The following is a 17,192-nucleotide window of genomic DNA, read 5'->3' on the forward strand; positions in this document are numbered from 1 at the left end:
GTACATATGGACATAGAGACCAAGTTCAAACACAAGAATTTCAGCAGTGAGGTATGAAGACACTGGTCTTCTTAGGACAGTTCATTATCATGCCTCAGTGAGGGAAGAGATCAGACCAGTTTGTGAATTTGGGGGCTGTTTGAAGCCAGAAGCCTGGCTGAGCTGTGGGTGTATGTAGAGAAGAGAAGTAGGTAAATACTGAGTCCTGAGATCATCTCAACTTTCAGAGATAGAAATACAAGTAGGGATGGGCAATGGAGATGTGGCTAGGGAGGTAGGAAGTGAAGGAAGAGAAATGTAATGAGGAAGGAATGTGATACCATGTCCTCATTTCTTTGCCAAGGTCATAGTAGAAGAGTCTTGCTTGGTCTGTCAATTGGATTTAGGAACATGGTGGTCTCAGAGGAAATCACAAAGGAGCAGTGAGGGCAAAAGCACTACTGTGAAGGATTGAAGACAGGTGAGATGTAAAGTTGTGAACGGAGAGAATATTGGCAGCTATTGTGAAGAATTCTGGTATTAATATGTCAAGATAGGTTACTGTAGCTGGCAGAGTCTATCTTTTATGGGATGGCAGCTACTCTATTTGTGTGCTTGTAGAAATGATCCATTGAAAAATGGTAAAGTGATGGTACTTCAGAGCTAGAGGACATGAGAGAGGGGGCTGTCTTTACCGAGGAAGAATCCTTTGTAGGGATGGATTTCCACTCTAGAAGTGAAGGCAGGGTATCTGAATTAAAAAGAGGCCAACATAGCTGGGCCTGGCTCACATCTGTAATCCTAGATACTCAGGAAGATGAGATGTGAGAATTGTAGTTCAAAGCCAGTCTGGGCAGGATAGTCTGTGAGACTCTTATCTCCAATTAACCACAAAAAGCCAGAAGTAGAGCTGTGGCTCAAATAGTAGAGCGCTAGCCTTGAGCACAAACCTGAAGAACGATGCCCAGGTTCAGAATTCAAGTCCCAGTAATACTAGAAAAAAAAGAGAAAGATCAACTGGTCCATTTGGTAGAGGAACTGTATGAATGTTTTTCTGATTTCATCTTATTTTTCCTCAGGGAAATACTAGTGTTTTTTTTTTTCTCTCTGTGTCAGTCTGTCTGTCCATCTGTCTTTCTGTGTGCTGCTCCTAGGGCTTGATCTCTGGGCCTGGATGCTGTCCCCGAGCCTTTTACTCAAGGATAGCTTTTTACCACTTGAGCCACAGCTCCACTGCCAGATTTTTGATGGTTAGTTTGAGATTAAAGTCTCAGAAGATTGATTTCTTGCCTGGGCTGACTTTGAATCATAAGCTTCATATCTCAGCCTCCTAGTGAGAATACAGGAATGAGAGAAAGGCACCTGGCAAGGCCTCACTTTTTACATCTGTAGAGGGAAATACATAATACCTACCTACTTTACTGCTTTGTTGAAAATCACAACCAATATATGTAAGTGTATTTTGAAAATTGCAAGACATTACATGAATAGCTCTCATCACAGATCTTGGCAAAGTTATTTCCTCTTTTGTGATACCAGACATCCTTAGGATTTTTTTTTTTTTTTTTTGCTGGCTTGGGAGTCTCTAGCTGTTACTGGCCTAGTCTGAAAACACCTCCTTCAGAGCCAATTCTCTTCTATGACCTTAAAAGAACAGAAGCCCTGGAGCCCATTACCAAGTTGAGATTATTTATTTAGTTATTTATTTGTATGGTTTTCTTTCTTTTTTTATTATTATCTTTAAGTACTTGTACAAAGGAGTTGCCCCAACAAATCAGTTTATGAATACAATCTATCTTGGTCAATGTCATGTCAATTAGCATTCTCATCCACCCCTCTCCTATCCATCCTTCCCCTCACTCTTCTTAATTTTATAGGATATACATTGGATTTTTGACTGAGTTTACTCCCTCTTCTCTTTATTCGTCTGCCTCTTTCTCATTGACCCCACTCTACCTCTTTTGAGTACCTGCTTCCTGATCCAACTTTGAATGTTCCATTCTATACTGTCAAATTTGATGGTGGTATTAACAGATAGTACATTTCATATATTCACCTAAAGAAATGGAATTTGGTTCAAATGGGAAAGTGTAAGAAACATGACTTAGACTTCAGACTATCCCAAAACAGATGAAAGTAAATTTATGCAGTGCTCTTAAATTTAGGTCATAGGCAGGCAACTTACTCTCTTCTCAATATTAATAGAGTTTTGAATTTCTTTCTTTTTTTATTTTATTTTGCCAGTCCTGGGCCTTGGACTCAGGGCCTGAGCACTGTCCCTGGCTTCTTTTTGCTCAAGGCTAGCACTCTGCCACTTGAGCCACAGCGCCCCTTCTGGCCGTTTTCCGTATACGTGGTGCTGGGGAATCGAACCTAGGGCTTTATGGGAGGCAAGCTCTCTTGCCACTAGGCCATATCCCCAGCCCCTTGAATTTATTTCTTAATGTTTCTAGCTCAGTAGACACCAGAAAACATGCAAAGGCAAGAGCCATTTGCCATTCTCAACTTTTTATCTCTTGAACAATTATTTTTGCAAAACTTGGAACTTTTTTTTTCTATTCATGGAAGTGGAGAAACTAATTTTTTTTTTTTTTTTTTTTTTTTTTTTTTGCCAGTCCTGGGCCTTGGACTCAGGGCCTGAGCACTGTCCCTGGCTTCTTCCCGCTCAAGGCTAGCACTCTGCCACTTGAGCCACAGCGCCACTTCTGGCCGTTTTCTGTATATGTGGTGCTGGGGAATCGAACCTAGGGCTTCATGTATCCGAGGCAGGCACTCTTGCCACTAGGCTATATCCCCAGCCCCGAGAAACTAATTTAAGAACAGGAAAAATTAGCAAGATAGGATTTCAGTATCAAAAAAGTAAATTATTTAAATGACCTGTGATGTTACTAATTTTCAGGATTTATAATTTACAATTAAATAGGGAACATTTGGGTCATGTAAAATTTTAAGCTCTGACACATCTACTTATTTTAATAAATAAATCAGATTTTTAAAGCCTTTTAACAGACAAAGGGTTAATCTTACTTGACAATACTGCATAATTTACATTATAACATTTAAGTACATTAACAGAACCTGTCAGAGGAATCAACTAAGTGTGTGTGATGTGATAATCTCCTACCCTCATGGACTTCTGATGGTTTGGTAAGCTCTTGGGAAGATATTTAACTCTGACTGGAACAATCGATGTTTAAAACTTACTCCATCCTTGCTCTACTGGAGTAAAGATGTGCTTGGGAGGGGTACAAATGGAGGGAGGAAGGCTGAGCGAACAGTCATTATATTTAATGTATACTGTATAAACATTGAACTTGAGGATAGGGATCAGATGGGGAAAGATGGAAGCGGTAACATTGGTTAAGATGTATTGTACTCATAACCTGACTTGTGGGATTGAAACCCTTTGTACAAGTATTTAATAAAAATTGTGTTTTTTTAAAAAGAGTTGCTGGGAAAATATGAAGTTGTTTTTCAGCCTTCTAACAGTCCTGTTCTTCATTCCTTTCTGTTCTAGATTCAGCTCTGTTTTACTCTTTCCTCCACGATGTGTGGCTGGCTTCCAATCTCCTTACTTAATCTGTGTTTCTGATTAAGGAATCCAACATTAATTTAAAGAATACAGAAGACCTGGATGTGAGGTGGAAGAGTGAGCTGTCTGGAAGGAGTAACAAAGAATGGACATTGGGAGCATTTTTCATTGTGGGCCATAAATCCATATGTTACCTTCATAAATCAGTATGAGAAGTCCATGTCAAAGTAGCAATTAAATATGGAATCATGATTTCTCATGATGCTGCCTGAGGCACACAGGAGTGTCTGCATAAAGTATATATATATATATATATATATATATATATATATATATATATTTTTTTTTTTTTTTTGGCCAGTCCTGGGCCTTGGACTCAGGGCCTGAGCACTGTCCCTGGCTTCTTCCCGCTCAAGGCTAGCACTCTGCCACTTGAGCCACAGCGCCGCTTCTGGCCGTTTTCTGTATATGTGGTGCTGGGGAATCGAACCTAGGGCCTCATGTATATGAGGCAGGCACTCTTGCCACTAGGCTATATCCCCAGCCCCCATAAAGTATATATTAATGTTTGCTATCCTTTGAGAAAAAAGTTGTATTTAGAGATTATTTCCAAGAAATTTAATTCTAAGGGTCCTTTTATACAAAGTTAATTCTGCCCTAAGCTATGATGGTCTCACTATCTTCCAGAGTCAAAGACATTTCTGATCTAATTTTTAGCAGTCAATTTCTCACCTCATCTTGAGGCACTCAGAAAGAAGTTCATTTCTCAGATGTCCTTTGTAAACGTTGAGATTCCTTAGTCTACATAATGTCAGAGACAATGGATATTTCTTTTTCACTGTTCTACAGATCAAGTTCCAAGATCAAGCTGTCATAAAGGCTGGTTTCTGTGAGAATTTTCTTTTTTTTATGTGTACATATGTCTATTTATTTATGTATGTATTTATTTTACATCCATTTAGAAAAATTCTAGACAAGCCAAAAGTAAAATTCCATGCCACAAATCTTATCTGTGGCTACCAGGGGACAGAAATGAGTAGGTTTTTACTTCAGAGAGGGCATGGAGGTTTTGGGGAATAATGGAAAAGTTCAAAATACTGATTATGAGCCAGACACCAGACACTCATGCCTGTAATTCTAGCCAGTTATTTGGGAGGCTGAGATTGGAAAGACTGTGGTTCAAGGACAACCCATACAGGCAATTTTGATAGACCCTTCTTTAATCCATAGCCAAGTGCAGTGGTTTGTGCCTGTCATGTGGGAATTTTCTTTCTGGCTTGTAGCAGGTACCTTCTTTCTGTATCCTCCTGTAACTTTTTCTCTGTGTAGAAAAATTACTATTTCTAAATTTCTTTTGGATTGACAAACCTTCAGTTTTGCGTATCACAGTAGAATAGAATCTAATGAGGTCTCTCTGCCTCCCTACCTCCCCCCTTTCCCATTCTCTCTTTTCCTTTTTGTTATTGGTTTTTTTTTTCTTTATTGTCAAAGTGTGATACAGAGGGGTTACAGATTCATATGAAAGACAGTGAGTACATTTCTTGTTCTACTTGTTATCTACTCCCTCATTTCCCCCTTCCCCATTCCCCCTTTCCCTCTCCCCCCAAGAGTTGTGCAGTTGGTTTACACCAAATAGTTTCTAAGTGTTGCTTTTTGATTGGTTTGTCTCTTTGTTCTTTGTCTGTCGATTTTGGTATTCCCTCTCCCTTCCCCAGTTCTATTACCTGTATAAACAAGATCCAGGGTACTCGGATATAATACAGTGGTAGCGAGGGTACAGCCACAGGAAGGGACTACAAGAGAAACAAAACTAGACAGACCACTCAGTCAAACAAGCAGACAAGGAAAAAGAGAAAAAAAGTAGTACGAGTTCACATGACATTTTGAGAATAATTGCAACAGTGGTATAACTCTTGTTTCCATAATGTGGAGTTCATTTTACTTGGCATCTTCTTATGTGGTCATATGGGTGTGTAGCTATTGGGGTATTTTTGTCTTCTACCATGACTAGCTTACTCACGTACCAGCTATCCCCTATGAGGGACACCATAGGGTTTATGCTTCTTTGGGTCTTGGTCACTTCACTTAGTATGATTTTTTTTCCAAGTGCTTCCATTTCCTTATGAATGGGCAGTATCATTCCTTCTGATGGAGGCATAGAATTCCATTGTATATATGTACCACATTTTCCTGATCCACTTTGCCAGTCCTGGGGCTTGAACTCAGGGCCTGAGCACTATCCCTGGCCTCTTTTTGCTCAAGGCTAGCACTCTACCACTTAGGCCACAGCGCCACTGCTGGCTTTCTCTATATTTGTGGTGCTGAGGAATCGAACTGAGGGTTTCATGTGTATGAGACAAGCACTTTACCACTAGGCCATATTCCCAGCCCTCTTTTTCTTTTTCTATGTGGTGGATTAATCCTTGGGCTTTACACATGCTAGACCAGCACTGAGCTCCATCCCTGGGTGTGGAGCTGATGAGTTTAATCTCCCTGGTTTCTGCTCCTAATTGTTCGGCTATATTTGGACTTCTTTGCTTTTCTCTGTGTACAGGTGGTTGTCCAGGCAGGTGGAGACAGTTTCCTGTGCTCAGCTTCTGACAGTATGGGCATTTATTACCAAGACACCAATCCGTTGATGAGTTGATCTCTGGCAGAAAATCTGGGAATAGAAAGCACTGGGAGAAAGAAAGACTTCATTAGGAACTTTTTGACCACAATGGGGTTTGAATTTAAGACTTCTCATTTGCTAGAGAGGCACTCTACAACTTGAGCCATGCCTCATCACTTATTAGGTATGTTTTCTTATTTTGTCTGTGGAGTTGACTTCACAGTTGTACTGTTCAGTCCTTTGTTCCTCCCCCTGATAACCAAGCCCCTGTTGGAGGTCATTATTATCTTATACCTTGACAATTGCTATGGCATCATCCTGCTGGCTTCCCTGACTTTATATCTAGTGAAGGCATATGGGTGCTGGGGACAGCTATTTGCAGAGAAAGGAAGAGAGAGAAAGTAGGGTGCCCAGAATTCCCTGTGGACAAATTGTTTTCTCTTTTAGCCATTTATCTCAGTGAGACATCTCAGTAAAGTGGAGAGAGAGGTGTGAGAACGGAGAGAGATGTAGAGGAGAGAAGAGGAGAGGAGGAGAGAGACACACACATACACATACACATACACATACACAGACACACAGATACACACACACACACACACACACAGATAGATTCTACCCATCAGGGTCCACAAGGAAACATGACAACATAAGTCATGCTGAATAATATAAAGGAAAGAAAGGCAAAGTGGAAAACTCATTGTATAGACAGTGAGAGAAAGAGAGAGAGAGAGAGAGAGAGAGAAAGAGAGAGAGATAGAGAGAGAAAGAGAGAGACACAGAGAGAGAGAGAGTCAAGAAATCAAACTGAAAGCTTTGCCATTCTGGTTACTGAGAAACTAGTGGTTAGGACATCAGACTTCCAGACAGGGTGGCATGCAGGATGTGGAACTCAGCGTCATGTACAAGAACTAGAGTCTGGGAGGGAGCTGGGAGAAGAGAGGGTGGGCTACACGGAGAAGGAGAGGGTTCTCAGAGTGAGCTTTACCAGACCAGCCACTTGAACTGGCAAATGCTGTCATTGCTCAGAAAATGGGTGCTTGTTTCCTCTTACCAAAGGGTCTGCCACATCCTCCTTCAGGGAACTCGACCCTGTGTGCTGTTCCCGGGACAAAGTTTCTTCCATACTGTGTTCTCCACCTGTGTATGGGCCATGCTGACTGTTAGAGACTGGACTTGTTAGTGGCAAAGCCCCACCACACTTCAGCTGTGACAAGAGTGAACCACATGGTCTTCTCTTAGCTTAAAGGAGCTAAATTCCTCACTGAACATCTGCTTTTCAGCAACTGCCAAGAGCAGCACCCTGGGAAACAGTGGCTACCTAAATTCAGAATCTTCTAGCAGCAGCATTGGCTCAGATTTTATTGAAGTCTCTACATGACTTAGGTGGGAGAAATTGCAAAATCCAGTGAAAAATTCATTTGTGGAGGTAATCTTTATATTTGAACTTGAACTTGAACTCAGGGCCTGGGCACTGTCCCTAGCTTCTTTTGCTCAAGCACTCTACCACTTGCTCAAGCACTCTATCACTTTTGCTTAAGCACTCTACCACGTGAGCCACAGCACCACTTCTGGCCTTTTCTGTTTATGTGGTACTGAGGATTCAAAGCCAGGGCTTCATGCATGCTAGGCAAGTACTCTACAACTAAGCCACATTCCTAGCCCCACTATGACATTAAAAATTTTTTTTTGGTTGGTCATGGTGCTTGAACTCAGGGCCTGGGCACTGTCCCTGAGCTCTCTTTCTCACTGCTAGTGCTCTGCCACTTTGAGCCACAGTACTACTTGTGGCGATAAAATTTATATGACATAAAAACAACCAGTGGGAAGGGAATATGTTCAAAAACTGGTATGTTGAGATGAAACCTTTTTGTAAAACCAGCACTTGTACTTACTTCCAAAGTATTTCTATGATTAAAAAAATTATACCTGTTAAAAAATTTCTCCCCATTTCTTTCCCCTGAAAATACCAGTCTACATTCAGTCTATGGGTCTATTTATTCTGACATTTCATATGAAGTGGTATCATGCAGCTGGTATCCAGTGGCTGATGCTTGTAATCCTGGCTGTTCAGGAGGATGAGATCTGATGATCAGGGTTCAAATGCAGCCTGAGTAGGAAATTCTGTGAAATTTGAATCTCCTACTAATTGCCCAAAAGCCAGAAGTAGAGCTGTGGCTTATGTGGCAGCATGCTAGCCATGAGCAAAATAGCTCAGGGGGAATGAGGGAAGAGGTAACAAACACTGCAATAAATGTACCTAAGGCCTAATGTATAAAACTGTAACCTCTCTGTACATCACTTTGACAATAAAGAAAAAAAAAAGAAAACAGCCAGAAGTGGTGCTGTGGCTCAAGCAGCAGAGTGCTAGCCTTGAGCAAAAAGAAGCCAGGGGCAGTGCTCAGGCCCTGAGTTCAATGCCCAGGACTGGCAAAAAAAAAAAGATGGGTGTGTCTCTAACATAATAAAGGAAGGGCCTGCTATAAAAATAAAATGGGTAGGCTGGTGGCCAAGGAAATTTCTTCCAATGTTTCTGTCAGTCCTGGGCTTTGGACTCAGGGTCCCGAACACTGTCCTTGGCTTCTTTTTGCTCAAGGCTAGAACTCTGCCACTTGAGCCACAGCTCCACTTGTGGCCATTTTCTATATATGTGGTGCTGGGGAATTGAACCCAGGGCTTCATGTATACAAGGCAAGCACTTTTGCCACTAGGCCATATTCAAAACCAATCATGATAACCAACTGTTATGTATGCTGATCTACATGTATCTGCATAGAGAACTATGGTTGTTACAGTAAGATGATCCTGCCAAGCCTCTAGGAGACGTGAATAGGTCAGACAAAACCAGATGTGTGTGTTAAACTCCATTGTACCATGTAATATTCTTCAATCTTGTGGGGTCAATTGTGTAATAAATAACATAATAAAATGAAATCGATGTTTTCTTTAGTAGCTCATAGAACATTTGAGTTAATTCCTTTGCTGCTTCCAGTGTCCTGTTTCCACAGAACATTGACAGCTTGTGAAAATCACTTTATGAAATGGGAGATCACAAGATTGCAATGCCAGACATCTGCTTCTGATCTGAACTTGGGAGGAAGAGTAAGGATGGGAGGAGGAGAGGGACAAGATCTCTGGATGGTGCAACAACAAACAACCTGCTGGGTTATCAGCCTGTCCAAAGAGTGCAAGTGTGCAGGGACCTCAGAGGGTGCCTCGGGCTCACCTGCCACACCAGCACCTGCCACCTACTGGACAGCTGCTTGCTGTCTGAAAGTCAAAGCCCAATATCCTGGAATGCACAGGGGGTGAGGGGCAGGGGATGGTGAAGGCAGAGCATGAAGTGGTGGTGTAGAAACAAAATGGATCTTGAACTACACTTCCCATAACCTCCAGTGACCAAGCACACTTTATTTCTGCCAGTCTCTGTCATAGCACCACCAAGATGCAACTATTTCAGTAAATTAGTGTGAGGGCTGATGTTTCAAGAAACAGGACAAATCATTGAATCCAATTAACATCAAAGATATGGGGAAGATATAGGAGACATGGGCCTGGCTTCTCATGGTATACATCAGTTGGATGGGACTGTAGACATCTTAGCATTTTAGGCACGCTCTGTGTTTTTGTCCAAGAAGAGCCCCAAGGCAGCCTTCTGGAACTCAGCCCTCTCCAACAGTGCTCAGCTAGTGAAAAGAAAAGATTCCTTAGCAGACACAGAGCATGAGGGGACATTTGATGCCTGCTTTATTCAGTCACCAGTCATCTCTCTTGCATCAGTCACTTTTGTTAGAATTGACTAATAGGCCACATGCCTCCCTGCTGGAGCTGGGCAGATATAAGGGCCGGCCTTCCAGGCTGATTTCCTGGCTGGGATCAAGGAGCAGCAGGCATGGGGCAGGCTGGATGCCAGTTCCAAACGCTGCTTTGGAAGAATTGGCTATGCAGGCTGCGCCACCCGGTGAGTATTACCTGAACTTTTCAGAGGGCTCCCTCTGTGCAGACTAGGGGCTCTGCTCCTTGGAAGCCCCTGCCTTCTGGTAGGTACAAAAGTCTGCAGTGGTGAGGTGGGGAATGGAAAAGCCAGGCTGGATTATTTTACTTCAGGCTCTGACCTAAGGGCCAAGATAGCTCATCTCTAATGACCAAAGTAACACTAAGGCAGTAGACCATGAATATATATATATATATGTATATACATATTAATATATATACTTTAAAGGGAAAGAGTAATTCAGAGACATTCTCAAAAACATACCCAGAGGAATTTACACTGTAATTCGGGTATTTGCTGTAGAAAATGAATGATGAATCCTCTGATTTAAGGAACATTCAATGCATAAAGGGCACATTACAAATATCAGTTCCAAATTATGTGAGTAAAATGCATAAGGAAGGCTTTGTATGATCTGTTATTCAATATGATTTCCAGATTTCATCTTTGTAGGGTCATTTCACATGTTTTAAACTAGTATTCAATTACATCAGCAAGGCTTTCCCAACGAGATTGAAATTGCCAAAACCAAATTTGTGTAGAGCTATAAGCAAAAATCTCATGAGTATTGTAATGATGTAGAACTCAATTGCTTACTGTCATTCATTTTTCTTCATATTCCTGATGCCACCAGATATGCATTAACATCTAGAAATGCCATTTAGAGCAGATATCTGCAGTAATATATCTATATTATGTACTGTATGATGCACTGAACATGGGAAATTTTTTTGCTAACACTTGTCCTGTTGGAAAAAATTCAGTTGTTAACATGGAACCTCATATTGCTGCATCATCAGATCCACAGGACTATCTTCCTCTGTTTTTCAAAACAAAGCAAATGTTAACAATGTTTTCTTTTTCATGTGATATCAGGATCAGAACAATCTCAGTTGAAAAAGTGATTGTAAAAAAGTTTTAAATAAGGAATGAACAAGTGAGACTCTAACCTTTTTTTTTTTTTGCCAGTCTTGGGTTTGAAATCAGAGCTTGGGCACTGTCTCTGAGCTTTTGTGCTCAAGACAAGCACTTCACCACTTGAGCCACTACTGTACTTCAAAAATTTTTGGAGCAAAGAGTCTCACAGATGTTTCCTGCCCGGGCTGGCTCTGAACCATAATCCTCAGGTCTCAGCCTTCTGAGTAGCTAGGACTGTCATCAGTGCCTGACTTTGCATTCTTGAAGTTTTAAGAGTGTTCCATTCTACTTGGGAGTTTCCATTTATGAAGAATTTGTTTCATTAATATGTAAGATTGTTTGGGGAAATTAAGTCAATTTTTCTGTGAACAAATATTCCAGAGGAAAGCTGTTTCCTATATTGACCTTTTTCTATCATTTATGTCAGCTTACTAACTTCAACTGCTCACTAACCTACTCACTGCCAGATACCTGCATTATTTAATTTGTTGCAATTATTATTTTTATAAGGAAAATACCTTCATCACGTTTGATCAATTGGTTGGTTGATTTTGTGCCAGTTCTGGGGGGCTTGAACTCAGGGCCTAGGCACTGTCCTTTTTTTTTTTTTTTTCTTTTTTTGCTCAAGGATACTGCTCAATCACTTGAGCCACAGCTGCACTTCTGTTTTTTTTTTTGTGTGTGTGATGACTTGGAGGTAAGAGTCTCATGGACTTTTCTGCCTGGGATGGCTATGAACCCTGATCCTCAGATTTCAGCATCCTCAGTAGCTAGGCATGTGATTTATTCATTTGATTACTGCTTACTTAAAATTATAATTTCAATAACTAATTTTTAACTTATTTTTGTCTTAAATACTTAGTATATATCATATATTACAGATCATTTACATATCAGTGCATATTAATTTTGCACAGTAAGGTCTTTTCTGTGATTTTCCAGACATGCACATAGTGTACTTTGTGTATTTACTACAGATTTACTTATTTGTTAATCAACTCTGAATCCTGCATTAGGATGTAAGATCTATGAGAGCTGCCGTTTGCCCGGGTATTCTCCAGCATCTTGAAGAGTGCCTGAGTGCCTGACATACAAAGCTGTTCAATAAATGTCTGTGGAATGAGTAAAGGAAGATGTAACATACATTTGTTACATTTCTGTTTGGAGGAACAAATATGTGCCGTCCTCCATGGGATATAGTCAGTTCTGTGAAAATTGATCATATACACGATATTCAATGAACTCATTTCTTGGCATATGTCCTACAGAGATCTCTGCACAACTGTGAAATGGCAATTCTGCAAGACCTTTCATTGTGATACTGCTTACAACAGCAACACAATAGAAACAATACAAATTTTGGTGCAAGTAATGTGGAGGTACTTGATCAGTTGATATCTCAGCTCTGTCACTTATTCAAGCAAATTTCCTAGCAGGCATTACCTCTTTCTATATGAGATTATTTCTTATCAGGCCATAGTACTGGATGTGTTAGAAATGAGTGCCTCAGTCAGACACTTTGTGGCTCATTCCTATAGTCCTAGATTCTAAGGAGGCTGACATGTGAGGATCATGATTTGAACTCAGCCCAGGCAGGAAAATGGGTGAAACAAACTCTTATTTCCAATTAACTATCACTACTACCACCACAACCAAATAAAAAGGTCTGAAGTAGAGCTATGGCTCAAGTTGCTCAAGTGGTAGAGTGCCAGCCTCAAGTGCTCAGACCCTGAGTTCAAGCCCTAGTACCAGCACAGAAAAGGAAAGTAGGAAGAAAGGAAGGAAGAAAGAAATGGGTGCCGCAGACATCTATGACATGATCATTATTAGGTTACAAGAAGTGAGAGAAGTAAAGCTAGCTCTAAGTTTCAAGCTTGCATGACTGGGTTAAAGCAGAACCCCAGGGAAGATACAATGTGAGTATGTTCACATCTCTTGATCAATTGCAGTGAAATATTGAGGCCAAGCCCCTCTGGGAGAATGTCTTGAAATTGACCTACTTTTCACAGCTTCTTCTGTTCTTCACGGACTATCTGTGAATTCTTTGTTTTTGCCTTATAGATATGTGCTGTTAGCATGAATAGTGGAAACACTTAGGTGACGGAGTGAACAAATGACCCCAAATGAATGTTCATTTAGTGAATAACATCCAGGTGCTATTTGTAAAGTGAAAGAAGCTTGTTTGTGTTATATTTAATTCATTTTCTTATATTATAATTTCTTTGGAAGCGTTATTATGGAAACTTTAGAAAAAAAATTAGTGTAATGGATTAAAAAAAAATCTCCACCATGATACTTAGATTGTTAAAATGATGCTACTCTTGGAAAGAATTAATTTATATAGAAATATAATTTTAGAGCTATTTTAATACCATTTCTTTTTTCCCTCCTGATTTTTATTTATTGTACAAGTAGAACTAGAATAACAAGGGGAAATTTTATGAAACAACTCAAATTGGATAGTGACAATGCTAATTCACATGCTACTTTTATAGTCTTTCATTAGGAAATAGAGTCATTTTACACAGTGAAAACTCACAGCCCCCTTTTAAAGCCCAACATTAAAAAGCATTGCAGTGTGATATTTCTCTCAGATTGCCATTTTCTCTCAGGTGCATACACACAACTTATTTGACCTTTTGTCTGACAGGAGGGAGCAAGATTCCTTCTAGCTCCTACTAATGTACAAACCCTCATGATGCATGAAGTAGTATCTTCTTTGGGACTCTTTCGCTTGATTAGGTTTCCAGGGGCAGAGCTTCTAGATAAAGGTAAGGACATGATTTGGGACAGGTTTCTAGCAATTGATAATGTTATCAGGAATGTTCCTGCATAGATCTTAGGCAGCCGTATCAACACTTACGGAAGTGTCCAGTGGCTATTAGCATGACTATTGCATGTGAATTTCATATTCCTTTGAATATTTCATGCATTACTCCTAATTTTAAAAATATAGTCACAACAAGAAGATACTTTAAGCCACATGTCTGCCTCCAACTTCCACTGCTTTGGTATCAATTAATGTGACCAAACCCATTCTCTATGCACTGTGGATGTGCCTGTCACATCATACAGCAGTGACTTTTCTTGGACAATGTTGTCTCCCATCTCCTGACCTCCATTTTAAATCTTATCCTCTTGACTGCTCATCTCACCCCTTTTGCCTCCAACTGGACAGAACTGAGATCATTTACTCTGTTTTAATGAAAGGTGACAGCCTTCTGAGTTTGGTCAATCTTGCTGAAGACTTGGGCTTGTGGTGGGACACTGAGATAGTTTCATATCAGGACATTGCTATAGGTTGTATTTTGAATGTCCCTCAAAGGCCCATAGGTTAAGACTTTGTCCCTAAAATGGTGCAATGGGAAGGCTATGTGGCAGGTCTCTATGTCATTACAGGCATGCTCTGTAAGGAGGTCATGGAGCTCTGGTGTTTTCCTCATTCTTTGCTCCCTGGTTCACAATCACATTCACCACAAGCTCCTGCAGTGATGTGCTACAGGCTCAACGCAATGGGCCAACTCAGCAAAGACTAGAAACTCAGAACTCTGGGTGCAGACAATCTTTTTTCTAAGTTACTATCTCAGATATTTTGATGTAGTCATGGAGACTTAGTAGGCACCATAATTCTAAAAACCCATGGTTTCTGCCCAACCATGGGTTGCATGTGGCCTATGAAAATTACAAAACTATAGCTAGACTGTCCTTCTGTTGTGCACTCTACAACACAGGACCCATTGATCCATACCTTACATCCCTCCAACACAAAAACACTGCATTCTTGTTTTAAAAGGCCATAGTAATACAATGTGTATTTTCTCTTAGGTACAGACAAGAGTACAGAAATAGTAAGGGAATAGCTACCAGTGGAAATTCCTTCCCTCCTTTCTTCCTTCTCTTTCTCCCTCCCTCCATTTCTTACTTTCTTCCTTCCTCTTTTCCTCTTTCCTTTCCTCCTCTTCCTCTGCCTTTTCCCTCCCTCTTTCCCTTCCTCCTTTCTTGAATCCAGAGCTTTGAGCATGCTAGATAAGCACCCTACTAAGCCACACATCCAGTAAATTTTGTTTGTATTTGTTTTTGAGATAAGGTCTTTCTGACTTTCTCTGTGTGGGCTTAAACTCTTGAATCCATGTTTCCACCTTGTGGGTAGCTGAGATTCCAGAGGTACATCACCATACTTGGTGAATGGACAAATGTTCAAGCTGATGGAGTTCTAGTCCTTCAAACCTCTAATAGCTTGGTGTGTGTGTGTGTGTGTGTGTGTGTGTGTGTGTGTGTGTGTGTGTGTTCCTTAATTTTTTTCATTCCTTCAAGATTTTGTTCAGCCACTGAATTCAGATGCTCTGATTCTAACTTGGTAATAAAAATAACTTTATTTTGCAAACAACATGCTATATGACAATTGCTATATTTTTCTGAAATTGCAGAAGTTACAGATAAGCAGTCCCAAGAGTAAAGTAGCTCTTACTTCTGGACATCATCTTAGTGGTTGACTTTTTTCTTTGTTGTTGTTGCTTCTTTTTCCAGTCACATGTCATAGCTCATCAGTTGTTTGCTATTGCCTTTACTAAGGCCAGTTACCTGGAATCAGGAGGTCAAAGGTCAGGTGCCTGATTTCTTTACACTTAGGTTGGGAAAATCTTTTGAACCATTCTGAAAGATAATTTTCAATAAGATGATAGAGTTGTCCTGCAATCAGAGAGAGAGAGAGAGAGAGAGAGAGAGAGAGAGAGAGAGAGGGAGAGAGAGAGAGAGAGAGAGAGAGAGAGAGAGAGAGAGAGAAAAAAAAGAAAAGCATAAACAATGTTATATTGGGAAAAAAACCTTAAAAGTCCAAATGTTCAAACAAGATCTTATTAGCAGAAGTTATTTTATTTATAAAAGCTGTTTAGCTTTATGAATAAAAGCCATAAAGTGTCACTGGTATGGAGACTTAAGGTTAAAACAAGTGGCTGACTCTGGCAAGCAGTATGGAGATTCCTCAGAAGGCTAAATATAGAACTCCCCTATGACCCAGCAGACCCACTCTTGGGTATCTATCCAAAAGAACACAAACAAAATCACAGTAAAGCCACCAGCACAACAATGTTCATCGCAGCGCAATTTGTCATAGCTAGAATCTGGAACCAAGCCAGATGCCCCTCAGTAGACAAATCAATCAGGAAAATGTGGTACATATACACAATGGAATTTTATGCCTCTATCAGAAAGAATGACATTGCCCCATTTGTAAGGAAATGGAAGGACTTGGAAAAAGTTATACTAAGTGAAGTGAGCCAGACCCAAAGAAACATGGACTCTATGGTCTCTCTTATTGGGAATAATTAGTACAGGTTTAGGCAAGTCACAGCAGAGGAGCACAAAAGCCCAATAGCTATATCCTTAAGAACACATAAGATGATGCTAAGTGAGATGAACTCCATGTTATGGAAACGATTGTTTTATCACAGTTGTAACTACTTTCAACGTCCCATGTGTATCTGTAGCTTCTATAATTGATGATGGTCTTGTATCACCTTCCTGTGGTTGTACCTACACTATCTCTGTAATCTTATCTGAGTATATTGGAAACCATCTATACTGGTATTAGAACTAGGAAATTGAAAGGGAATACCAAAATTTAGAGACGCAGGGTAAAAAAGAAAAACAACTACAAAAGCAATACTTGCAAAACTGTTTGATGTAAGTGAACTGAACACCTCATGGGGGGAAAGGGAAAGGGGAGGAGGGTGGGAGGGTATGAGGGACGAGGTAACAAACAGTACAAGTAATGTATCCAATGCCTAACGTATGAAACTGTAACCTCTCTGTACATCCGTTTGATAATAAAAATTTGAAAAAAAACAAGTGGCTGATAAAACAATAATAATAACAATATTAATAATTTTGAATCCTGCTTATACCTTGCTGGTGAGTAAGTGACTTACTTTCAAAAGAGTTTTTCCCAAAGTGACTACTCTCTTTATCACCCTGAAAAGCAGTTGGGGTGCACCCGTGGTACACAAGTATGAGCCTGCACAAGCTGCTATAGCAAAAAAAAAAATCTCAATTCTGGACATGACATTCATAATGAAAATGTTGGCAGGGACAGTTCCCTTGAAGGCTGTTTAGAGGTGGCTATCTTCTCCCTGTGTCTCTGCATATCTTCCCTTTGTGTT

The 17,192-nt window shown here is 40.3% G+C and overlaps 1 protein-coding gene across 4 annotated transcripts in view; it reads left to right on the forward strand.

Moving 5' to 3' along the window:
* Positions 1 to 9,961: 9,961 nt before the first annotated feature.
* The window catches only part of Abca13 (ATP binding cassette subfamily A member 13), a 403,566-nt gene continuing 396,335 nt past the window's right edge, over positions 9,962 to 17,192 (forward strand). For all 4 annotated transcript variants that reach the window (XM_048339554.1, XM_048339551.1, XM_048339552.1 and 1 more), the window contains exon 1: positions 9,962 to 10,083. In XM_048339554.1, coding sequence (XP_048195511.1) covers positions 10,015 to 10,083 — 69 coding nt within the window. In that variant the 5' untranslated portion in view covers positions 9,962 to 10,014. The remainder of the gene's footprint in view (positions 10,084 to 17,192) is intronic.

The sequence above is a fragment of the Perognathus longimembris genome, chromosome 2, assembly GCF_023159225.1.
Source record: "Perognathus longimembris pacificus isolate PPM17 chromosome 2, ASM2315922v1, whole genome shotgun sequence".
Lineage (NCBI taxonomy): Eukaryota > Metazoa > Chordata > Mammalia > Rodentia > Heteromyidae > Perognathus > Perognathus longimembris.